Source organism: Chinchilla lanigera, unplaced genomic scaffold (assembly GCF_000276665.1).
Source record: "Chinchilla lanigera isolate Chin_1 unplaced genomic scaffold, ChiLan1.0 scaffold00057, whole genome shotgun sequence".
NCBI classification, from domain to species: Eukaryota; Metazoa; Chordata; class Mammalia; order Rodentia; family Chinchillidae; genus Chinchilla; species Chinchilla lanigera.
This window is the reverse complement of record NW_004955458.1, coordinates 11932456-11960116: the sequence shown is the minus strand read 5'-3', so window position 1 is coordinate 11960116 and position 27661 is coordinate 11932456. Positions and strand designations below refer to the sequence as shown.

At 36.0% G+C, this 27661-nt stretch overlaps 1 protein-coding gene across 1 annotated transcript in view; it reads right to left on the bottom strand.

Moving 5' to 3' along the window:
- Nucleotides 1–5433: 5433 nt before the first annotated feature.
- Nucleotides 5434–27661, bottom strand: part of LOC102009806 (inner nuclear membrane protein Man1) — a gene marked incomplete at its 5' end in the record, with an annotated part of 70249 nt that continues 48021 nt past the window's right edge. Inside the window, 9 exon segments of the mRNA XM_013520993.1 lie at nt 5434–7590; nt 7807–7885; nt 7971–8076; nt 9554–9635; nt 12177–12355; nt 12710–12812; nt 12929–13030; nt 14003–14148; nt 14237–14316. Coding sequence (XP_013376447.1) covers nt 7427–7590; nt 7807–7885; nt 7971–8076; nt 9554–9635; nt 12177–12355; nt 12710–12812; nt 12929–13030; nt 14003–14148; nt 14237–14316 — 1041 coding nt within the window.

Here is a 27661-nt window from a genome sequence, read left to right as displayed (position 1 = left end):
CTATCAAAATAATTCCAGCAGGCATACGGAAAGCACAATGTGGAATAGGGAGCTGTAAGAAATGAAAAGCACTGAAAATGCTAACTAGGTGAGTAAACACAGAACTTGGGTATTGCTGAAATCTTTTAAAAACTGCATAAACAGAAACTGCTATAAACTTTGTAACAGAGCAAACAAGATATTTAAAACAGTAATATAGTATTATCGTGTCAGTCTCTCTGAACTTTAGAATCCAGACACTGAAAATTAACTACTTGGGGAAGGGGGAAAAAAAAAAACTACACAGAAATTAAGACAGCACAGTGTGGAAAAAGGAAAGGGGAACCTGTTTTACGCCCCAGCTCCGAGCTTGTGGCTCACAAGAAAGGCAGACAAGCTACAGACAGAATGAAAACGGGGACGCCGGAGGGCTTTTAGGGAGAAATGTGGTGGAACAGGCCAGTGGATGCAGGGAGCTGCAACAGCGGGGCCAATGACACTAGGCCAACCGCCCACCACACCCCTGGAGAGAGGAGAGTGCGCTCAGATGCGATCCCACGAAGGGGTTATTTGAAGCCGGGCAGCCTCATATCAGGCTCCAAGTGTTCCATTCCCACACCCACCGGGTGACGGACAGCCACGGTAGACAACCCCCGGGCCAGGCGGACAAGAGACCTGTGAGGGACTTACACCGAAGGACACAGGGCCCCACCCCACAGCCAGAAACGCTCTGGAACTGGCACCTTCACACTAGTCCTGCCGCCTGCTGGTGCCCGCATTTATCACAGACATGGGGTCTGCCTGCCTGCTCTATCAGCAGGAGCAGGCCATGTCCTTGACTTGGACAGGGCCCCCAAACTGTAGATCCCAGAAGAAAACCACACACTTGAAATCTCAAATCTTTGTTTTATTGTGTGCACTGCCTTTAGTTTGTTTTTTCTTTTCCTCCTCTTTCTCTTCACTAGTTTACTGGGGCTTGGAGAATTTTTCTTTTCCTTGTTTCTTTTCCTTAATTTTCTTCTCACTTTTACTCTTCATGTAATTTCTTTCTTTTTCCTCCCTCCTTTCATCTTCTATTTCTTGCCAGGCTTTTTCCTCACCCTGACCTAATTACAAAAACATCCCTCTGCTCCCCAACAGGATACTTTGTGCCACTCTCTCCTCCTCCTCCTCCTACCAGAGTTTAAGGTTTCAAAGTCTTCCCCTTGAGTTCCCCTACTCCCACACACTATATTAAAAACTGTACAGCCAGAGATTTATGAATCTTTTGATAGTTAAGTATAAAATTACTGTTGTATTCTTTTCCACTATTAGCTGTCACAATAAGTTAATACCTGCGCTGTCTTAACATTTACACAGTAACTGTGAATTCTTTTTTTTGAGACAGGGTTTTGCTTTGTATGCCAGGCTGGCCTGAAATTTGTGATGATCCTCCTGCCTCAGCCTCCTTAGTGCTGAGATTATAGGCATGCAACACCACATCCAGTTTTATAATTGTTTCTCATATAATGTTCATATGCAATTTCTCTTGGACAATAACACTGTACCTGACTTGCTTGATATTAACGAGGTCACATAACTGTTGCTATTTCTCTGTAAGCCAACCCACAGATTACCTTTGTGATATTAACAACCCTAGAGTACATTCCCAGAGAACTTGCTTGTTGGGCTAACTGCACTGCACCTTCTCTGCCTAAATTAACCACGGTAGTCAGACCCTAGGGCTATGGCAAAGGATTACAGATAGACATGCCCGAAGTACACCACTGAAAAACAACTAAAGAGATCTCTATGCTAGCAACAAAGTCTTTTGAACATAAGCATCCACAAACCTCAGCACCAAAGAATAGAAACATGGGAAGACAAAGCAACAAAATGCTTCCCAAAACTTCTCTCTAGAAACCAATGCAGAAGTACCAAGCAGCAGACTAGCATAAGCCACATACCTAAATTATTTGAAATAACAGAGGAAGCAGTCTCCCAGTTATTCCCAGAAACAAGCATTCCTCTGATTCTAAAACCAGAGAAGGACCCAACCAAAACGAGAACTACAAGTCATTCTCCTTAATGAACATTCTCTATGATACTGGCAAACAGAATACTGGTAAATCACCAAAAAGATCATATATTATCACCAAGTAGGATTCATTCCAGGAATGCAGGAATGGTTCAGCACACAAATAAATCAACAAATGTAATACACCCACATAAAGAGAAGAACGAAAATCACATGATCATCTCAACAGGCTCAGCATTTAACAAAATCTAACATCTGTTCATGATAAAAACCTGAAGAAAACAGGAAAAGGTTTTTTATCTCAATCTAGTACAAGCCACCTAAGAGAAACTAATGATCATCACACTAAATGGAGAGAAGCTGATTTTTCTTTCAAAAATCAAGAATAAGATTAGAATGACCACTGTCGTCACTCCTGTTCAATACAGTTCTCGAAACATGAGTCAGGGCAATTAGACAAGAGAAAGAAAATAAAAGGCATATGGATAGAAAAGGAGTAAGTTAAATTATGATTTGAAGATGACATGATTCTCTACATGGAAGACTCCAAAAATTTACCAAAAAATTTTGAGAATATAAAAATTCAGTAGCACAACAGGATACAAAGTCAAAATCAAAAATCAATAGCTTTCCTGTACACCAATAACAAATTCACTGAGAGAGAAATTAGGGAAATAATACTTTTCACAGTGGAATCAAGAAAAATGCAGAAAATTAACCTAATTATGGAAGAAATTCACCTACTTAAGGAAGTGGAAGCCCTCTTTGGTGAAAACCATAGTACTCTGGAAAGTACTGATCCTGGATAGGCAGGACCAACATAGTAAAAATGGCCATACTTCTAAAATTATAATACAGATTTAACAGAGTCCCAATCAAAATATCAATAAATTTCTCATAAAACTAGAGAAAGCAATCTTAAAATTTATTCTGAAAACCCTAAGAGACCTAGAAGAGCAAAAGCAATTGCGGACAAAAGGGCAAGGCAGGGCACGTCACAATCCAAGATTTTAAGTAATACCAGAAAGGTACAGTAATAAAAACAGCATGGTACTGGCCCAAAATACAGAACTGTAGATTAGTGCAGTACTACAGAGGATGCAAAAACAACACCAGGCATACTCAACTATGTTACTTTGACAAAGGGCCAAATCCTTTTGCTAGAGGAAAAATAGCCTCTTTAACAAATGGTGCTATAAAAATTGGTTATCCACATGCTAAAGATTGAAAGCAGACCCGTATCTCTCACTATGCACAAACTAAAATCAAACTGGATCAAAAATATAAATATTAAAACAGAAACAATCTGCTGAAAGACAAAACAGATAAAAGTCTTGAACATAAAAGTAAAGGCAAAGACTTTCTTAACAGAACTCTGGTTGGACAAGAACTGATACCAAGAATCGGTAAATGGGATCACATGAAATTAAGAAGCTTCCGCATAGGAATGGAAAGCACCAACAGAGTGAAGAGACAATCTACAGGATGGGAAGATTTTGCTAGCTACTCCTCAGGGAAAAAAAAAAAAAGAACTCCCAAATTTAAAGACGCAATCAAAAACTGGGCATCTTAAATGAATAGACACTTCTAAGATGAAGAAATACAGCTGGCCAATAAATACATGAAACAATGTTCAACACTGCTGGTCATTTGAGAAATGCAAATTAAAATAACAGTGAGATTCTATCTCACTCCATAAAAAACGGCCATCATCAAGAAAGCAAATAATAACAAGTGCTGGTGCAGCTCTGGGGGAGAGGCCTCTGCTCATTGTTGGTGGGAGTATAAACTGGTACAAACATTATGGAAATCAGTATGGAGACTCCTCAAAACACTAACAGAAATTCCATTCAACCTAACGTTTGTCCTTCTAGGTATCTTCCCAAAAGTTAGACATCATGCCACAGTGATACATGCATATCCATGTTTGTAGTAGCACAACTGATAATAGCTAAATCTCGGAAGCAGCCTATATGTCCATCAACACAGGAATGGATAAAGAAAATGTAGTATTTATATACAAAGAAGTACTACTCTGCCATCAAGAAAAAAAAAAACGAGTCACTCATAGGAGAAATTCATGCACCTTAAGGCCATAATGTTAAGCAAACTGGATCACAAACTTAAAAATTGCATGGTTTCTCCCTTATATGAGAAATTCAGTATATAAAGCACAAAATAAAAAACAGGGAACAGAAGAAAAAAAAGTTACTGTAATCCAGCATAAACAATGTATCTAAAAGTGTACCTTAATTTAGTATAATTCTCATGTTTTATGCTTTTGTATGTATGATAGTTACCAAAGAGGATGTTCTGAGCACATCACACATCCAAATACTGTTCACTTAGAAATCCTAACTTGTCAAACTGTGAGTACAATGAAAAGAAAAATATAAAACTACAATAACAGATTTCCATATTCACAAGCTATTACACAATCTACAATAACATTTCAATATTCACAGGCTATTCAGGAATCTATGTATCATCAAGAATATACATTTTATAATGGCACAGTATTCATACATGAACCTTTATCATCTTGTCATAAGAACTGAAGCTCTCCCCTGAGAACTCAAGGAAAAAGAGACTTTTATCAATCTTAATTATATAAATTAAGAGCTGCTTAACAGATGTAAAAATGAATTAAAATATGGTTTGGCTGTTAGCTTACCTGTCCTGGTATCTTCTCTACTAGGGTATCTTCTCTATACTTCCAGAATTCCTTCTATTTTTTTGCCCTGTGTTCGGGGCTATGTGTTTTTCATCTTTGCATCCCTAAGCCAGTATTTGTTAGCAACTTAGTTTACAGTGACTAATGAATCAAGTCTTTTTACTTGATTAAAACATCAAAAATCTAAACTAAGGCTTTTCAAAGTAGTTAACCTAAGAACTGTTTGTTACTGTTTTATGAGATAAAGAGTTTGAGCCAGAATGTGTAAAAGAACTGTTTCTTTTTTACGAAAGTCTGTGAGTGTAGTTGAACTAAATAGTGCTTAGTAATGCAGCTGAATTATATTCTTGCCCCACTTTGATCCAAACATCTACAAGCTGAATGAAAACATATTAAAAAAGCCAAGCTATTAAAGAACAGGTGATTTAAATCTAACTTTAGGTCGTCATCTTTATAAGTACACACACATGCACACATAAATCTCCAAATGAAGTTGATTTAAAAGAAAGGGACCAAAAAATAAATAAATTAAATAAAGATACCTATTTTCATTGTAAGAAAGAAAAGAGACAGACAGAGACAGAGAGAAAAGGAAAGGAAAGAAGACAGGGAAGACAGGAAGGGAAGGAAAAGGAGGGAGCGAGAGGGCCAGCTGGAAAGCAGTAGGGAGACCAGCAGGAGGCAGGCCAGCCCAAAGACAGACGACAACACACACACACACACACACACACACACGAATCAAAAAAATTCTTAGAGGCGAAGACATTTTAAAAAACCTAATAAATTTTTAATTAGAATGTTTTCCTTTTTTTAAACAGGACAAGTAACAGATTACATCAAACTTCAGAACTTCTCAAATATCTAATTATTATACACATTCCCATCTGTCTTGCAGGGAGGAATCTTGGTCGGCTTAACAGTTTCAGGTAAAATAAGCTGCATAATAGTATATTTTACAATAATAAATGTACAATGTTTACATGAAATATGTTTCAGAAGCAAGAAAACGATGCATCTGCATCAAAAGGCGACCTGTTAAAATGTCACAACTATTTTTTACATTCACTCTTGCAACAGGTTACAAGGTGGCGATCACTAAGCTCAGATAAATCACTATGATGCACATAAAATACAGAAAGATCGGTTACTTTATATATTATATATATTTATATTTTCACACATTAGCATGAGACATAAACTGAGATTTTAAAATTTATTCTCTTCAGATAACAAGTCGTTTTTATTCTTCATAAACATGGTGCCCACAAAAGCACACAGTAAGGCACAGTAGGGTTTTCTGTTAGAGAAGAGTGTGCATCATGTTTACTTAACCAGAACACGTGCAGTATCTGTGCAAGTTCATGCTGCAAACCCAACACGTACAATAAAACAAAAAAGGCAACTAAAGGTTAAACAAAGTCAAAATGGGTACAATTCCAGCTGTTTCACATACTCATTTGAACTGACAATGATATATTAACTGGTTATTTTTTTTAAAGCCAGTTGCTAAGGTAACAAGTAAACCTTGCTCAGCAACTATTTTAATCTGAAATCATAAACAATAATAAAGTAACTTTCTTAGAACAAATTAAATACTGAGGCACAAACCAATGGTCATTCGTGCATTTACTATATTGCAGACTTTCATGACCCAAAATTACAATTATAATTTGTCTAATACACTTTGCTGGAACAACGTGCCCTGCTTTAAACTTGACATGTAACAGGATGATAATATTTCTTTAAATTATAAATAGACTGAGAAAATCACTTAATCCCAACAGCACTATGTCACAGCCCTAGTATTAATAAATACAGCTTTTCACAAAATATTTCCAATATCTGCCAATTGTTCCTTTATTGCTCACATAAATCTGAATCTACTACAACTGGTGTCAGAACTTTCACACAAAATCATACTCAGATGTTTTAATATAAAAATCTATAAAAGATATTTTAAGCTCTTATCTAATACTTCCAGGTGTTCAGTTGTTTAATCTATGTAATAGTATAGCTATATGTATGTGTATATGTATGTGTGTATACACATATATACACATATTCATATATATACACACATATATACAAATTATGAATAAAATAGAAAGCTTATTTTACTGCTTATGCAGACATCCTCACAAAACAAGACTACTTTCACCACAACCAGCATTTATACATATATACAAAAGCCAGTTTAAGTACATGTACATCCACTTACACATATATGTAGCCATTAAAACCAAGTAAGCTTTCCCATTTTCCAGCTGTAGTAAATGAATCTCTTACAAGCAATAAAAACCTAAGATTAAATTGGCAATTAACAGTATTACCACATTAGCCTGTAAGGAACTATGCAGATGACTGTATATAAAAATTCACATTAGCTCACAAGAAATTATGGAAATACAAGAAGTCTCTTCACCATGCTTTTGTGTGGTTACCCAAGCACTTTCTTGGTGCAAAAATATAACCACCGTATCCGAAAATGTGTATAAAGTCAGTGTTCCCCATGCAAAACTTTAAATGCACTGGCTTAACTGAGCTCCAAAAACTGAATGAAATAATTATTCTACCTACTTAGTATTGCTGCCTCGCTGTTAAATCCCTTTGGAACCTTAAGATTTCTGGAACTCTCAAACAGAGCTGTACTGAGCAATAAAAATATTACATACAAAAAGCATTTAGAAAGGAAGACAGGAAGCGAAACAGGAATTTTCCCACTGTAAATAACAGTCCTAGGAGTGACGAGCGTCTTTTCAGGAACTTCCTTGAGAACTGGCTAGGCCCGTCCGAAGGCGAAGATGAGACATAGAGTTCATGTGTTTATTTGATGGCTTCAAGGGAGTGTTGCAAGTAAGAGCTTGGGGAAAGCGATGGTGGTATCTATCTAGTCGTAAATATTTTACTGTAACCAATTTCCCTGTTGTAAGATAAAAATAGTATTTTAAATGTGCAAAAACATGTTTAATCAATTTGTAGAAAACTAACTGGTATGTATACCTAACCACATACAAAAAAAATCACCTAAGATTATTATTTGAAAAACACTAACTTCAAATTCTTCAAATTAAATCCTCTATTTAGCACTAAACCATAATTATCTTTTCAAGATGTCCATAATACTCAAGTAACTTACCATCAAACCAAGAGCCATGTAAAGCCTTGAAAGCCTTTCCAGCATATTCTGGAGACAGACATTTAACATATACACAACCCTATAGCACAAAAAAAGAAAGAAATAGTCTTAGTTTAATAGCAATAAATCCAAAACATGGAATAAAATACTAGAAATTACTTTACCTCACGAGAATTTTTGTCTACTGCAATGTGAACAATGCCATCATTATCACTGCATTTTTCTAAAATTGCTTCTTGAATTGCCAAATGCCACTGATCCCCTATTTCCCTAAAAATTAATTAAAAGAAACCAGCAATTATATTTCTACTCAGTTACAAGTCTTGTCTCACATCACAGCAGAACAAATGAGCTGAGTCATCATTATGTTTAAATCCTATGGACTTGTAAAGTTGTTTCTTTTTTTTCTGGAGACTAGTGTTATCTCATTACTGTTTCAAAAGTTGAACATTATTTTATTTTGTGACATTTCCAAATTTTTAATATTAAGAATATCCTTAACAAATACTAAAATCTGAGCTTCACTATTCCCAAACAATGAGAGCAAGTGACATAGGACAAGTATTTTGCACAATCACAATAACAAGAGCTTTCAGATTTTATGCTACCGTAATGCACGTTCTTCAAACATAGTAAGGCAGAAGGAAAAGCAATCTGACTTTAACTCCCGAATTTTCATGTTAGGTAATAAACTACTACAGAGGCGTTTTTCCCTAATTACCAAAGCATGAGGTAACTCTCTGTGAAGCTTTCATGACACTGCAGCAGCTCTGCAAACACAGTGTATGTGTGTGTCCTGACTGTGCTTCCCTACATTTCCAAGTCTGTGTCAGTTGTCATTCATAGTAGCTTCTGAAATAAATTATTAGATGACATCTAAGGCTGTTTTATGTGCAATGAAATTTCTACTGTCAGGGATTATTTTAAAAAGGGACTTCATCTGTCGTATCAGTAGACAGCTAAGCTAACTCTAAAGACTATTCCACAGTCTAATGTGAAGTAGGGATTCTAAAGCTGTACCTTTTGGCTGCATCATTGTCTAGCTGTTTTTGCAATAATTCTAAAAGGGAGAAACAGTCAAATATTACATTCACAAGTAAAGTTATGACCTATACAGAGGAGGATGTGTACCTCTCTGCAGGAAATCTTTTTACAATTAGAAACTAGAAATTTTTGAAGGTGCCATGGCTGGCTGTATATATGTATGCATTTATTTTTTATTAGTACATGTCTATAGCACATGATTACATTTCTTTTGCGGAGCTGGTACATGTACGTAACACACTGTGTGTAAATAGCACATTTTCTTTATCCATTTATCTGTTCACGGTCATACAGACTGTTTCCAAGATCTGACTTATCACTCTAACATGGTATATAAAATACCCAGAAGAAGAATAGCTGGTTCAAATGGAATTTCTGGTTTTAGGCACACATTTTTACTTCTATTGTGTATAAAGACAAAAATGATGAGTTATGTTTAAAATTTAATAAAGTGTACTGTTTGTTACTATGTGTCATTAATCTGCCCCAAGCCTTTATATGCTATGAGGATTCACAATGAAAAGTTTTATAAATCTGCACATCTGTGTCTTTTGGTTAAACTTTTGCTTAGAATTTAACGAAAGAAAAGAATTCAACAGGAATACAGATTTTCAATTACAGCCACAGCATTATTAGAATGCATGCATTTTTCAGCCAAATAGTGTAAATAAAAGTTATAAATATGCCTGAGTATAATACTTACATAACTGGATCAAACATATTTCGAATCTTTAAACATGGTGTCAAACTATTTGGTGGTGAATTTCTTCTATCTAAATGAAATGCTATAAAAAAACAAATTAGTTTTACTTTTTGCCACTATTCCATTTTGATGAAAGATAGTCATTTAGTTCACTCAAAATATATTTACTGCACACTTTCTTTTTTGGAATAAGGGACTGAAGCCGAGGTCTTCAACTGAGCTCTATCACAAGCCCCTCCCTCCATTTAAAAACAGTATTTGAGACAAAGTGTTTCACTAAGTCAGCCAGGCTGGGCCTGCACATTAATCCTCCTACCTCACCTCCCAGAACGCCAGAATTATAGGCATGTGCCACCACACTCAGCACCACTGCATACATTTATTGTGAGCCAGACCTCTATGCTAGACGTTAAGGTTTATTAGGTCATTTCTGTCATACAGCTTACAGTTCAGTCGGAGAAGCAAGTGCTAAGTGGTACCACTCAAGACACTAGAGTTGTGCTAAATAAAACCCTAAAAAAGAATAGTTTAGAAAGCTGTATGTAAAAGTAACTTCACCTGATCTGAGATTTCCCGAAGAAAAATTTATGCTGAGAACTGAAAAGTAAGTAAAAATTAGTATGAAAAACTGAAAAGGACATTTCAAGAAGAGATGACAACTTGTATATAGCCCATATGACAAGAAGGACCATGGTATATTCCAGTAACTAAAAGTGAACCAATGTGGCTAAGGTGGGAAGGATAAAAAGATAAACCCGGAGAAGAAGATGTCAAGTTATTCAGTACTTCATAAGCCACATGAAAGCATTTCACACTGTTATCAAAGAAATAGCACTCAAGTGTTTTAAGTAGAGAAATATGACAAGATATGCTTTTAAAATTGTAATTCTACGAAAGATTTTCATGCAGAGAATCAATTAGAGAGATGCAAAGCTAACTGAAGAAAACCAGCGACATAGGTTATTTCAGTTACCTAAGAGGGAGGTGACAGCGATGTGGATAGGCCACGTCAAAAGCACAGATGGAAAATGGACGGAATCAGGACGTATTAGGGAGCAGATCTGGCAAGACCTATTAAAAGACTGGACAAAGAGGAATAAGGGAAGGAGTAACGATGACTCCAAGGTTTATGGCGGGAACAACTAAGGAACGGTACTACTACCTAGAGTAGAAGTACTGGAAAGCTCACTTTGGAAAGAGATGCTATTGAGCTGTTCAATTTGTGGTGCCACAACTCTAGAGAAAAAAGTTGAGCAGATGATGGGGTACGAAAATCTGAAAACCATTAACAACAGACTTACTGAAAGGGGTAAGGTTAGAAGTGAACATATATGGTACAAAGTCATAGTTTGAAATAACTTGAGAGAAGACAGCATGAGAAGATGACCTTAAGAAACTCCAAGATCTACAGGGCAAAGAAAAAAGGGAAATCTAAAAGGAAACACAGAATAGATCAAAGGTAGGAGGAAAATGTGGTATCCCTAAAGTCCAAAGATGAGTTTCAAGAAGCTATCAATTGCTAAACACTGGTAAGAGGTCAAGTAAATTAAGGAATTATCTGTTTTTAATTTCATGGGCCACTTCTGCATGCACATTTTCAAGGAAGTAAGTGTGCAGTATAGTTTTTGGCAACACCAAAGCATTTTTGTTTTTTTTCCCCGGTGCCGGGAATCGAACTCTCGATCTCGCACTTGCCAGGCAGGCGCTATGCCACTGAGCTAAATCCCCAGCCCCCAAAGCATCACTTTAATGCCATGATTATGGAAGCTTATTATTCAAGCTTTCTAAGCGTGAAATTAATTGGAGAAAAAAGGGAGTGGATCTTTTAAACTGCAATTCAAAAACAATTTATTTACCTTTCCTATGACTGCTACGTTTAGCAAACACTGATAAAAATGCTTTTGTAGAAAAGAAACAACCAGACCACTCATCATTTTCTTATACACTATTTTCTGCTTTCTTGTGTAGTAGCAGTTTGGGTACCTAGGCAGCTAATCTTCAAAACTCCCAATCTGCTTTTGAAACTATGTGGACATTAAGAAAACTATGGAAAGACACACATAAAAGGTATCTGGGAGGGCGGTGTGCAAGAGGAGGGGTCTTAGTGAAAATGAAGAGGGCGGCAAGCAAAACCTAGAGATTTATAAAGCCGTTCCCATGCACACACGCTACGTATGTGCACGTGTTACATATACATCTAAAACTGCTGTCTTATTTGCATGGGGTAATTACATAAAAAAATACGTTAGAGCTATAAAGTAAGTTGCTTTTGTTAAGTGTAAAGGACAAGATCAAAAGAATGTTTGTCAGGCTGGGGATGCAGCTCAGTGGCATAAGCGCCTGCCTGGCAAGCCTGAGGTCATGAGTTCAATTCCTGGTACACCCCCAAAAAAGAATGTTTGTCTTTATTCTAGTAAAGACAAACCATTTATGTTTGCATTAGCAAGGAAAAAGTATGGAAGTATACAGAAGAAGCTAACACTGACTCCCTCTACAGGATGGAAGTGTAAAGGGAGCTTTGCCTTCACATACGTTCGAATAGACTGTTTCACTCAAACATATACTGTTCCTCTGAAAAATTAAAGAGTAAAATCATTGGGGAGGGCGGGTTAAAAATGCATACCTTGGCCTTGCCATACTTTAGAAGGAATTACTAATATTTTATCACAGGATGCAGAGGGCTGGATCCACCTCCAAACTAGAAAATCCGCACCTCCTATTCTTCGTGTTTCCGTGCGAACTCTAGACTCGTTGGCAGCAAGGAAGTCAACAGCTCTATCCCAGACTTTCTTCATTTTTTTCCTATTATGTGGATAAAATGACAATTTTATTATTGTCTTGGCTTATTGTTTTTTTGAAATGACAGTAAATGAAGTAAGGACTGATGTTAATTCTGTTCTTATTACTACTCCCGGAGTATTTTTAAAGCCTGTATAGTAAAACTGTCACCACTTTCAATATAATTTTGTTTTACTTTGTTTTAAGACAGAGTCTCACTCTGTAGTTCAGGCTGGCCTCAAACTTATGGTGATCCTCCTCCTCAACCTCCAAAGTGCTGGGATCACAGGCGTGCACCACCTTGCTGGCTCCATGTAATTTTCAACATTACAGAAGACTACATTCCAATTTAATTCAGGTCACAGTGTTTGAGCACACCTGTCATGGGGCTGTATTAAGGAGTCTCGCACATGAGGAATGGGCATGTAAGGTTGTAAATCTTTATTTTCCTGGCAAGCTTCATTATGACTTCGTAAAACATCTGAAAAAAAAAAAATCAAACAACTCTACTAATCAATCAGTCACTTCGTATTGTGTTGACGTTTACTATGTAATGACTGTTCTGAAAATAATAGAGATGTTTTATAGATACCATACCTATAATCTTTACTACCATATCATACATCTGTCTTGTTTCCTCCTCTTCTTTTGTCCAACGGTATTTCATGTAACGCAGAACGACACAAACCATCACTACACCTGCAATACGTATAGCATTTGTATTTTTAAAAACTGTGCGTGAATGGTATTCAGTAACACTGCAAACAGTTTCTACAATGACTATCTTAATTGCCCTAATGGAACAAGATATACGGCTGAACCAACCATATAATTAAATAAAACTATATAAAACATTTAATAGTCAATGTTTTCCAGACTTTCACTTCTCTCTAGAAAACACATTCTTCCACACATGGGCAATTGAACATTTAAAATCTGACTACCTATTTACTGTTTCAGATTTTATGTAGCATTAAACCACTAGAAAAGTGAATTTTACTAGACTAAACGTACTAAAATCTATGTAAATTAAGTAATTTTAAAGGATTACACAAGAAAAAAGGAATAAACATCTCTTAATTCCAATCATCAATCAAAAATTTATAAAATCTACTAACGAGTAGAAATTTTCATTCTCACAAGTGATATTGCTTAAAAGTAATTTTAATGAGCTTAATTTATAATATTTTATTTAAAAATAAGCTTAATGTTTCTATTTTTCCAAAGTACTATAGATTTCTTTTTTTTATTTATTTTTTTGGATAGGGTTTTACTATGTCTTCAAGGCTGGCTTTGAACTATGTCATCAGACTGGCCTCAAACTCATGGTAATCCTCCTGCCTCAGCCTCCCAGGTGCGGGATTACAGGCTTGTACCACCACACCTGACCTCTAAAGTAGGTTTCTATTCACACGCTAAATATACTTGCTCTTTCCATGACATTCTTATAACGAAGTATTGTACCTGCCTCTCTTTATATTACTGTTTTCTAAGCCCTTACACTAATATTGACATTAAAATGAATCCTCAACTTTAGTGACGACTTCTGGATGTGTTTATATGACATCCATCATAGAAGTGAGTAGATTTTCAGGTGTGGCACTTAGTAAAATACAGACACGTAAAACTTCTCAACCACAAAGTATCACCTTTCTCATCCTAACCACTTACCTAAGCATAACAATAATAATCTGTGGGTTACAGTAATAAAAGCACGTCGAAAACGACACCAAAATGACATCTGTGGTCTTGTGGATTGTAAAAACTGCACATCAGTTATATTTCTCAATTCTTCCTGAGGCCCATAACCAACACACCTATTTAAAAATAATTGAGGTAGAGTTTAAAGTCAAAAAGTCACGCCTTACAATACAAAATCATCAAACTCCAAATCAAATCCGTTACCTTATTCCAACATTTTTCCCATTTTCTAAAATCCACTGCAATGAGGTGTTAAATACATCTTCATATTCAGGACCTAAATCCTACCAAGAAAATTAGAGAAATAACATTTTTTTAAATATTCACATTCATTTGACTCTGTGTAAGTAATTCTATAAATAAAATACTTTATGACACTTTAATTTTGACTATGTAACAAATATAATAAAACTTATCCATTATGGAAAAAAAGTCACCCTTTTTTCTAAGCACAATAATCACTGAATATTTTGTTATATTTTCCTTCTACTGTTTTTATATTTATGGATTTCACAATTCTTTTTATAGTTGGCTTTATAAGTGTCATTACCTTCTTAAAGTAATACTATTTTCAGATGATCAGATGCAAACTATTTACTTAGATGTTTCATTGTCTCAGCAAGTGAATGAATAAACTCATCAACTCAAAAATTCAATATGTTCAAGCTTCCAAGTGGGATGGTAAATTTCAGCTTCCAATGGGGAAAAACTAAAATTTAGGAAATCTGATATTAATCACTGCAACCTTAACAGATTTACAGCACTTAAAGACTTTTCCAATGAGACTGGTGCGATTTTAATTAATGTAACTTTTTGACACAGCATATGAAATGTGACAAATGGAAAGTCTCAGTCAGTCAGTAAACAAAAAATACATGTATTTTTAAAATAACCAATGCTTGAAGGTAGACAATCATGCATGGGTAAAAGATCTATTTAAAGACCAAAATAAACCAAAGGACTTTATGAGACAGTACAAGAAGTTCACTGACATAGTTTCAGATTCCAAATTGCAGCTATCTTTAAGAAACTACTTATAGGGGTTGGGGATTTAGCTCGGAGGCACAACACCTGCCTGGCAAGTGCAAGGTTGTGAGTTCGATTCCCAGTACCAGAGGAAAAAAAAAAGAAACTACTTGTAGAGATTTGATGCAATATCAAAAATACCTACAGTTACTTGAAAAGATCATTAAATGTGCCTGTTTTGACTATATATTGATATGGGCCTGGATTTTTAACCGAAACATCACAACATAGTGAATGCAGAAGTAGAGAAGAATCAAGTTACATTTTATTTTGCTAGACACTGATATCTGCAAAATGCAAAACAATGCTACACTCTTCAATAAATTGTAGTTTTGAAAACAGAATTACTTTTCATAAAATTATGTTAACATATAGTATGTTCATTATTACTCTAAATTAAATGAAAAAGTTTGTGTTAATTTCTAACATGATATATTTATATAACTTACATATTTGCCACAGTAGAATTTTTAGGATATTAATATATAAACACATATATTCATATCATCTATAAACAAAAGCCATTTAAGGTCCTCAGAAAACTAAGTGCTTAGGAACTGCTATGTATGGGTGAGTAGTTTTGTTTTTTTTTGTTTTTTTTTGTTTTTTTTTTGGTTTTTCTCCGGTACTGGGAACCGAACTCACGACCTTGCGCTTGCCAGGCAGGCGCTTTGCCGCTGAGCTAAATCCCCAGCCCGGGTGAGTAGTTTTGTAATTCAAAATACTAAAAGCAAAAGTAGCATCATATTATATAAACATACTGTATTATTACTGTACCTGTTCTTTTCATGGGACAAAAGGATTGTGTCAGTATCAGCACACATGGAAAAACTAGTAACTTTTTTCACTGACTAGCATTCTAATGTATGGTTATTCTATAATTTAATCAATTCCTTACTGATGAACAGTTTATCTGGGTATGGGGTGGGGTGCTGGGCAGGAAACCCAGGGCATCATGCATGCTAGGCAAAATGATCTGCCACTGAATTACACCCCATCCCAATCTTTTATTGTTTTTCTTATTCTCTAGCTAATTAAAAAATACTTGACGTAATACTGTTGTAAACATCCTTAAGTTTTTTTCTTTCAACCAGTATTTATTGAGGGTCCACTATGTGCCAGGTAGTATACTAGAAATTGGAAGTAGAGCATTCATCAAAATTTTCTGTGCTAATGAGCTTATAGTCTGTAAGAAAGTATGTTTTTATGTACTTTTCAAAGTATATAGTGTTTTTAAAATAGAAGACTTTTAAAAATCTTTTTAAAAATAATTGTGTCAGAGGGGTTACCACATATTATCAAAAGATCCCTCAGCACTGGAAACTGTAAAGTTTTCATCTGATCAGCATACTTTACTTCCTAATAGGAAACTGGTTGTTACTTTAATAATCAAATTTACAAATGTAATAAAAAGTTTTACAAAGCAGAGGTAACCTTCTAGGCATCACTACTCAGATGAGAGAACTACCAGGATTTCTGAGGTGGTTAAGGCAACTGCAGGCCATCCATCACTCAGTCATTTATTTGAGTGTGTCCGCTCATTACTACACTTAGACATGTCAAGAAAATCTGTAATAGACAATGGTTTGTATGAGGATGTTTCGATGGATTTACGAACTCAGAATGATCATGAAAACTAAACAGCTGCTTAAAAACCACAACATTCATTCAGACACACTCATAGTTACAAAAGCTGTGCACTAAGATGAGCAAGAGCCAGGAAAGAACTAAGAAAAGGTAACTTCTGTTTGCTTGTTTTGAGACAGGGTCTCGCTAGGTGGTCCAGACTGGGGGTGAACTCACTATGTAGCCCAGGCTGGCCCTGAACTCCTAATCTTTCTGTTTCGGCTTCCTAGGTGCTGGGATTACAGGCGTGCACAGTACTGTACCACCATGCCTACCAAATACTTCTTTAAAATATCCAATAAAATCACACAAATAAGGTCACATGATTTTAACTGTGTGTATAACCAAGAATCAAACAGAATTCACACTTACTTTAAAAAGAGAAGAAAAAACTGAATTTATAAAGATGAAGGAGCATCAAGAGAGACTTTTGGCTACAATGCATGGATCGGGATTGGATAAAGCACAAGCCATACAGAACTTTGAAAATCTACAAAGCAAGATTAATATGGGTTATCCATGGAGCTGGAGACAACATTACTGTTTTTACTCTTCATTGCAATGTTACTTACTACTACAGATTTCTTTAAAAAGAACTTTGCATGTTTTTCCTTTCAGAAGTTTCATCCATTAAAGGAATAGAGATGATCAAAATCTTCAAAGACATAGACACTACATGATCCTTTGAAGTACAGGAGCATTTTTTAAATTTGTGAAATACATATGTTGCATTTACGTGTCTACACACCTGCTCTTCAGCTTGTATTACTACAATATTCAGAGTGCTGTGACAGTAAGAATACTATTAAACAAGTAAGTTTATTCTTTAAGCAAATGTTTAAGTGAGGTGTGGTGCTCTCATTTAATCTCAGCACTCTGGAAGGTTGAGGGAGGGTTCCAAGTTCAAGCACAGACTGGGCAACTTAGTGACTCTCACTCAAAGTTGGATGGACGGACGGACGGACGGACGGATGGGTGGGTGGATGGGTGGGTAAGTGAGTGGATGGATAGACGGATGGACGGACAGGATAGACAGGATAGGTAATTATCTTTAGAAATATCTACAGTGATTCAAATTAGCAAGGACACCTACCTTAATAAGCTAACTATAAGAAGGCACAAGGGGCTTAAAACTTCAAGATATCCACTTACTATATAGAATGTAACAGGACAATATGCTAACTTTATGAATAAACACTTCTAAAGCACTGATAATTTATTTAAAACCTTATTAAAGCATCGAGAGTATTGAGGTCCTAACTATGCCACTACTTCCGCAAATATTCCACATAGTATTGAGAATTCTACAGCACTATAAAATGGATGTTTTTACAGAAGTAAAACTTGAGCTTCTTTCTTAGGCTAGTTACTTTTGTGTTAATACTGCAGCATCCATTGGTGTCTACCTACATACACAGATAGCATCTACCTGATTAAACTATTTCATTATCCACTTTTTCCAGCCAGGCAGAAAGGTACAATTAAGGGAGGGGTCAACTACTACTTTTTTCTGTACAAGGCTAGAGAGCAAATACTTTAAGCTTTGCAGCCACACGTATTTCAATTTGTCTGTAAACCAACCTTTAAGAATGTTGTAAAGCCACAGCTTACATGTCATACAAAAACAAGATGGATCTGGCCAACGGGACAGTCTGCAGCCTCTAAAATAAGGCATTCCACCGTCATGAAATGAACTTTTTCCAATAATTGCTAACAGAAAATTAGGAAGAAACTTAGTTTATTACTACTATTATTTATTACTACTTTCCTATACACAATAGCTCAGTCAACATATTGTTCACTGCTTCATATAAATCTTTCTAAATTTACAGCATGTCTTCCAAAATCTTAATCTACTTTAATACAGTATGTGTGCACACATAATACACGGATGATGCCCCCCTCCAAATATATTCAACATCCAATCCAAACTGTGTATTTTAAAACCATTGTCAGATGCTTCCAACTAAGATTACAGTTTCAAAGTTAAAAGTAATACTGTTCCACATAAAAGATTCTGCTCATTAAATACAGCAACAAAAGTTCACTAAGGAGGGATAAGACACTGGTATAGGGAGAAATCAAGCAGGAATTTTAAAAACAATATGGTTGGTTCGTGAAAAGACTAAATTACAAGGTAAAAGTACCTATGTGACTCTCGAGTTACTGAACATTCTGGTTAACTGTGAAGTGATATATGCCGTACATCAGATACCACTTTTTGAAATATAACACTCAGAAATAATGCTGAATGTAATTTTTACTACTGATGACTCAGTAGGATCTTAATGATCTTTCACCTCCAAAAATAAGAGGAAAAATATGACCTTTAGAATCATGCAGGCCTGGGATCAGATCTTGGCTCAATTATGTACTAGTTATATGTACAATACGAAGCACAGAGAACAGAAAATACAGGTATAGCTACATCTACTTTGACCACAACTTTAGACAATTTGTAACTCTTCACAGTGTTAGTCCATTGTCCATTTGGTTACTGGAGCTACTGGTTATGAACCCCATATGGTCATGAATTGGCAAAATAATGTAATACCTGTTGGATGGTACAATCAATCACACACTGTCTGGACGACCCAGTTATGGAACCCTCTAAGCTTTGGTTTCTTCATAAAGTGGGTCTGGTATCATCTACCTTGCTGGATCGTTGTGAAATTAAAGGCAATACATAGGAAATACTGAAATAAATACTCGATAAATCATAATTATTATGAAATTTTCCACTCATCCCACTTCTCAGAATTCTTATCTGCCACAAACATACAATTTTACTAACAACGATTGGCATTCTAAACTCAATCATAAAAGTCTGTCTACCTTAGAAGTTGGCCATTTTGTAGCTATCTCCTTTCCTATTATTTTCCTCACAAACCTTAAAATGTATTCATACTGTATCAAGTTTTGAAAGCAACACTGGGTCTGAACGACCATTCATTACATCATTCTGCAGAAGTTATCATACATCACTCGTACCATTTAACATAACTAGTAAGTAGTTTCACAGAATTATAACGCTATGCATTTCCAAAATGTTCCACCAGAGGGACCTCAACTTCACAAATAAGCTTTCAATATCAAAAACAATGAGAAAAAAAAGGCTCAAAGAAAGCATTAAGGGAGTTAGAAAAAGTGTTTAAATTACTTAAACTAATAATTCATTTTATTTGAACTTCCTCTGAAGGGAGAAGTGGAAAAAACAAAATGATAAATGTGAAGAATCAAAGTCAAGAAAACAAAAACAACTAACTGAGGCTCACTCACTCATTTTATACCACTGTACTATGCTTAAAATGTACTAGATGGCTGCCAGGGATGCAGCTCAGCAGCACAGTGCCTGCCTGGTAAGCACAAGGTTGTGAATTCAATTTCCGGTGTCAAAAAAAAAAAAAAGCTCTAGATGGGCTGGGGAAATAGCTCAGCGGCACAAGCTCCTGCCTAGTAAGTGCAAGGTCCTGAGTTCGAGTCCAGTACCCAAAAAAACCCCAAAAGCACTAGAAGCTGATTCCCAGTAGCCCCCCAAAAAGCACTAGAAGCTAAGGAAAAACTAGCTTACACCTGTGGGAACACTAAGCATTCTTTGATTATTTTACTCCTTGTTATAGTTTGTGTCTGGATGTCGGCTCAAAGCCTCATGCAGTCATAGGTGCAGGCTTCTAGAGTTTATCATTGATTCATGGTCCAATGTTGGGATTATGGGTGTAAATGCTACACCCGCCCTGGGGCAGGCAGCATGCACACAATATAAAGGAGGGAAAGAGGCTGTTTGCTGCCGCTCTTCCCTTTTTTTTGCTCTTGCTGCATTTGCTGTCTTCTGCTGCCATGCACTATTGCCCTCTGCCATGTGCCACCCTGCCTTGGAGCCAGCCAAGTATGGACTGAAACCTCCACAAACTGTAAGCTAAATAAACCTTTCCTTCCTTAATTTTGGGAGTTGGGTATTTTGTCTCAGCAACAAGAGAAAAGTAACCAAAACACTCCTAAAGTTAAAAACTTAAATATTATAGGTGAAACTATACTGCAAATACATTTCTCTGTATGCAGAAAGTTCACAATATACATATTATCACCGTCCAATACAAACTCTTTAGGGGGATTTTTCCATATTTACACTATACTACGCATGAAATAAAATAGCTAATTTGGTTTACACTGTGTTAAAATAGGCTCTAAATTTGGAACTATCCATAGATACTTATCAGATGAAGAAATACAAACACCCAAAAAATGCATGAAACAGTATTCAACATCACTGGGCATTTGAGAGATGCAAATTAAAACAACACTGAGACTTCATGTCACTCCAGAAAGAATGGTGACCATCAAGAAATCAACCAGTAACAAACGCTGGTGAGGCCGTGGGGAGAAAGGACCCCTTCTCCATGTTGGTGGAACAATAAACTGATATAGCCACTAGGGAAACCAACCTATTGACCTACCTATTTCTCCTCCGGGTGTCTTCGCAGGAAGTTAAAGACATCATACCACAACAATGTCTGCATTCCTGCGTTCACAGCCGCACTACCCATAAGAGCTAAATCACACTAGGGAAATCAATATGGAGATTCCTCAGAAAACTAAAAACAGACATTCCATTTGACCCAGCTATTTCTCTTCTAGGTGTCTTCCTAAGGCATTAAAGACATCATACCACAGTGGCGTAACGCATACCCATGCTTATAGGACCACAATTCATAATAGCTAAATCTTGGAAGCAGCCTATACGTCCATCAACAGATGGGTAAAGAAAATGTGTTATTTATATACAATGGAATACTACTCTGCCATAAAGAAAGATGAACTTGGGTTGTCTGTAGGAAAATGGATGCACCTTGAGACGATAATGTTAAGTAAATCTGACACACAAGCTTAAATATCACATGGTTCCTCATATATGAAAAACTTGGTATACACAACATACCAAATAAGAGACAAGTAATAGGGAGGGAGGAGGAAAGGAGGAAAAGTGGGACGGAGGGACAGGACAGAGACAGGGACACAGAGGGACAGGGAGGGAGAGACGGGGAAAGACGGGAGGAGGAACTTGGGGGATGGGGAAAGGAGACAGAGAGGGGGAAGGGGGAGCAGAGAGGAGGGAGAGGGACAGGGACAATGTATCTAAAAGTATACCCTGACTTACTACAATTGCCCTCACGTTTTATATGTTCTTTGGCCTATTAGTATGGTTTACAATCTCTAACTTTAAAAGGTCTTATAAGAGAAATGAATAAATGAATCTGACGCTGGAAAAAAATAGAAGAGGGACAGAAGAGGGAAAAAAAAGAAGGGGAATGTGTTGCGTGCCAATTTCCTGCACCAGATGTAATCATTATATACTATAAACATGGACTAATAAAGTAAAACACAAATGCTGGAAGTAACTTGAACATATATCTAAAGCATTAAAACAGATTTTTAAAAGTTCACTGTCATTAAGTAAGTCATTTCCTTTCTAACATTTCCTAAGGAAATATGTACATAATGTAATACTATATCTAAAGGTTAGAGTGCTTTTATAATACTGAAAAACCATAAACTGATATTGTATAGTCATATAATATTGTCCACTGTTTAAAAGGTTCTCAAGAAACTGTACAGTGACAGAGGGAAATGTGCCTAATTTTAATAATATGAACACTTATAATATGAAATATCTGTAGCGATATTAACTTCTTAAAATATCTTTTAAAAGACTGGAGGGAAAATGAGCAGTGCCATTTCTGTGGTTACTCTCAGGTAGCGAATCTGAAACTTTTCCCTTTTACTTTTCATATAAAGTAAAACATGAAGGTAATAGGACAAAATTAAAACAACCTTTTACTGTAGAAGAATATACAGTAGAAATTTTACTGAATTAAAAAGACAAATACCAATCTGAAACACAAAGTAAATTCAGGAAATGAAAACGGTTTTAAGATGGCAGTTTAATACCATTTTTTTACTCGATACGGTTCTAACTCAGCTCATGCATGAGTGCGTCCAATAAACATTCTGTTGCGAGACTTCAGTAGAACTCATCTCTTGCACGTATTCTACTGTTACCTGGCTTAACCCTCAATGTGTCCCCACTCGAGGCCTATGTTCTATTCGCTCTGTCTTACTGCTGACCCACAAAGCAATCCGATCACGTGGCAGGAGAGAACAGAGGCTAACAAACCTCACACACCCAGCCCTGCCTTTTTCTCAGGTCTAGCTGCGATGCCACTGGTCAGGCACTATCCTGTGCCCACTTCCTATTCTGTTTCTTTAGTTTTTCAAATATAGTACCTAATAAATCTTAAGGTTCTCAAATGTAAGTGAGTCTTTCTTCAAGAATACATGACACACATCTGTGCCATTACTCAAGTGGGTAAAAAAGAGAAAGCTGGAAGGAAGCCTCAGAGGGGTCACATTTCCTACTGCTCAGACACTGTCAATCATTTCACATCCGCCTGCTCCAGACTCCCAGTTACGTCCTTCTTCCTGAAATGTTTCAGACTGTATCTCTTTAGGCTCCTCAATCTAATCTCTTCTGTGCCCCCACCCTAAATCTTTCCATTCTTTCAACACGGAACCCTATCATTACACCCCTCTTGAATACAAATCTTTTTGGAACTAGATTCTTTAGCTACCAACCTATGAAGTATTACATTACCCACAAACTGACTGTCATCAAGTTCTCATCTAGCTCAAAATCAAAGATACTAAGCATGAGATACAAATCTGGAAGCGTATTATTAGAGATCTCTGTCTACAGTGGCACTGGATTAATTAGAAACCACAAAAAAACCCAGAATTTTCACGAAGTTACTATAATAATCAAGCACTGAGTTAAGTACTTTAATACACTCACTTAAGCCTCCCCAAATGTTCATAGTCATTAACAACCATTCCACCTTCACAAAGAGAAAGATTCAGAAAATTTAAAGGATATTTACCAAGGTATGTTCACAACTTCTATGTAGCAGGGCTAGAATCTGAATCTAGACTTAATTTCCATCACATTACACTGTCCTGGAATCTTTCTGGTATTCACATATAAATCATGCATTAAATAAAAAATAGTCCACCCAAGCATATTACGAGAGACTGTCACCAAAACCTTACTGACTACCTTAGCATATACTGTATTTTTTTTTTTGGTCTTTTTGTGACAGGGTCTCACTATGCAGCTCAGGATGGCCTTGAGCTCACTTTGTAGCTTGAACTCACAGCAATCCTCCTGCCTGTGCTGGGATTACAGGCATGTACCACCACGCCCGACTTATACTGTAGTTTTAATTTTAAAGAGGGAAAAGAGTGACATCAGGAAGACACTTAGATACTCCTTCCCCCACAAATACACTGAGTCAATAAAAATGTACGGATCAATTCAATTTCTGTAGAAAAAATCAGTTGAAAAGCTTTTGCGATTCAGACAAGTGCAACATCAGGCCGTATGAAAGCTGATAGGAAAATTCAGAGCATTCATTCAAAGGAAATGGTTTTTGTCTTGCTGAAATCTAACTACTGAAAGAAAAGGGTGCGAGACTGAGGGCTGCCAAGAACAAATCTGAGTCTGAACTACCATACACTCAAGCACCACTGCCCCGCCCCTTCAGCTCAGCCCAAAGAAGCACACAGGCTTCTTATTCATATGACTGGGGGCTATTTACTCATATGACTGGATCTGAACACAAATTAACAAGCCCACAAAGAAACAGAGAAACGTAACACAACCAAAAACAATAAACCTCCAAAAACCTACCCTAAAGAAACGGGTATGCAAAATACCTGACAAAGAATTGAAAAAACAAAAACGTAGTAAGATACTCAAAAAGATCAGAAAATGTGCATGCAACACAGAAACAGAAAATGTTAGAAAGAACTAGCAATTATAGAAAGAACAACTAAATTGAAAAAAAAATTAAAGGGCTTCAAGAGAAGTCTTAAATCAAGTAGAAAAATGAATCAGCGAACTCCAAGAATCATTAGATACTCTCCCAGCAAAATAAAAAGCAAGAATGAAGAAGAAATGTGGAAAGACAAGGGACTGATGAAACACCGCTCAGTGGACCAACAGACACATTACGGAGGTACCAAAAGAGGACAGAAATCCAGGGGGGAATGTATTTGAAATGGAGCCCAAAACTCCTCCAGCTGGGGGAGGAGACAGGCAGGCAGATTCAACAAGCCCAACAGACCACAATGAAGACAAACCTGAATAAGACCATATAAAGACAAAATCAAATGTTAAAAGCCGAAGATAGAATTTTGAAAGCAGCAAGATAAAAGCTGTTGGGTGTACAAAAAAAACCACGTAAAACTATCCACAGATTTTCTGCACAAAACTTAAAAAGCAGAAGAATAAAAAGATGTATTCAAAATGCTGAAAGAAAAAATGAACTGCCAACCATAAATATGTTCAGAAAAACTATTCTTCAAAAATGAAGAACAAAAACTTTCCCAAATAAACCAAAGTGGAGGGAGTTCACCATTACCATCACCATAAATGCCTCACAAGAAATGCTACAGCAGACTAAAGTTAAATAAAATGCTGCCAGATGGCAACATGAAAGCACATCTAAGTATGAAACTCACTGGTAGAGCTAAAACATAAATTCTATAACAATACAATGGAGTACATAGGTAACTGTCACATACAATTTAAAATACAGAATTATGAAAAGTAACTATCAAAATGTTAACTGATACACAATATGAAAAAAATACACTTTGTGACACCAATAACAAAGAATGGGAGGACGTTATAAAAGAGCAGACATTTGTACATGACTGAGTTTAAGATATTATCAGGTAAAAATGATGTGAATATAAGATATTTTATTTAGGTTCCTATGGTATGCTACAAAGAAAATGCCTACAGAAAATACATGAAAAGAAATAAAAAGGAAATCAAAGTATGTCACTAAAAACAAAACAAAACTATGAAACACAGGAAAAGAGACAAAAAAGGCTACTATAGGAGAGAAAACAGAAATAGCAATAGTTAGTCTCCCTGCCAGTAATTACTTCAAATAGAAATGGATTGAATCTCTCAATTAACAGAATGAATGGTTGAATTTAAAAAAAATAACATCCAACTCCATTCTGTGTATGAGAAACTCAGTTTAGATCTAAGGGCACAACTAAGCTGCAAGTGACAGAACAGAAAAACCTATCCCATGGAAATAGTAAGTAATAGACAACAGAGGTGGCTATACTTGTATTAGGCAAAATAGGCATTTAAGTCAAGGAAAAACATTATATAATAATAAAAAGGCCAATTCATTTGTAAAATAAAACAATATCTCACCTTAGAGAACCCAATTACATGAAGCAAAGGATGAAAGAACTCACAAGTGAAATGGCAACACACTAATAGATTTTACTCCTTAATTTCAATGGACAGAAAACACAGATAGAAGATCACTAAAGAAAATGAAGTCAAAACATTAGAAACCGGATGGAACTAAAAAACATACACAAAATATTCCACCTCAAAGGAGAGTAACATTCTTTTTATCAACTGTACTTGGCACATTGTCCAGACCTACTTTAGGTAACAAAATAAATTTTACCATATTGAAGAAAACGAATCATGTCAAGCATCTTTCAGAACCTAAGTGAAAGTAAGTCAGACACACAAGCTTAAGTATCACATGGTTTCTCTTATATGCGAATCACACACTCTCTCTTACCAAAAAACTCAAGAAGAGGGAACAATTCCAAACTCATTTTATGAGGATAGCATTACTCTAGTATCCAAGTTAAACAAAGACAGTACAAGAAAACTACATTCTAACATCCCTGATGAATACAGACACAAAAATCCTCAACAACATACTACAAACCTAAATTCAACAGCACATTAAAAGCATCACACATTATGACCTCAGGACAAAAGGATGATTCCATCACATATAAAAATAAATCAATGTGCTTATGCATTCACAGAACAAAGGATAAAAATCATATGATTATCTCCTTTCTACCTTCATTTGATTATTGTATATTATTAACATGAATTGTCAGAATATATTCATAAAGATGTATAATTATGTCTCAATAAAAAAATAAAATTACCTGATTATGCTCAATGTCTAAAGCATTTCACAAAATTCAACATGGCTGGGCATTCAACATGACTGGTGATGCACACATATAATCCCAGTACTGTAGGAGGCTCAGGCAGGAGGGTCCCAAGTGTGAGCTCAACTTGGGCAACTAGTGATTTGGCGAGCTCGTCTCAAAAAAATATAGCTCAGTGCAAAGGCCCTAGGTTTGAACCCCAGTAAAACACACATGCATGTGCCACACGCATGTGCACACACACACACGCACACACACAGCAACATTTCATGATGAAAAACTCAACAAACAAGAAATACAAAAAATTTATTCAACACAGGCTAGACACAAAAAGGCCTCTGGTAATATCATAATAGTGAATAACAAAGTGTTTTTGTAAGAACAGAAAGTAGGCAAGTATTCCTGCTCTCACACTTTTATGTAACACATTGCTAGAAATCCTACTCAGAGTAATCAAGTAAGGAAAAAAAAAGCATCCAAATCAGAAAGAATAAATTTATCTCTCTTCACAGATGATATAATCTTGTACACAGAAAACTCAACATAGAGGTATAAACTTAATAAGGACTTAAAAGATCAGAACACTGAAAACTACAATATATCGCTCAATTGAAGAAATAAACAAACAGCCTATGTTCATGAACTGGGAAGACTTATTAGTGATAAAAATGTCTGTATTACTCAAAGCAACAGATTCAATTTCAATCCCTAAGTCATTTGTTACAGAAATAGAAAAAAATCCTAAAATTTATATAAAATAAGACTCCAAATAACCAAAACAATCCTGAGGAAAAAAAAAAAAAAAAAAAAAAAAAATCCCAAACCTAGAGGCTTCATACTTTTTAACTTCAAAACTTATGACAAGAGTGTTCCAGGAGCGGCTAGACACCTGGGCTCGAGTCTGTGCTCGCC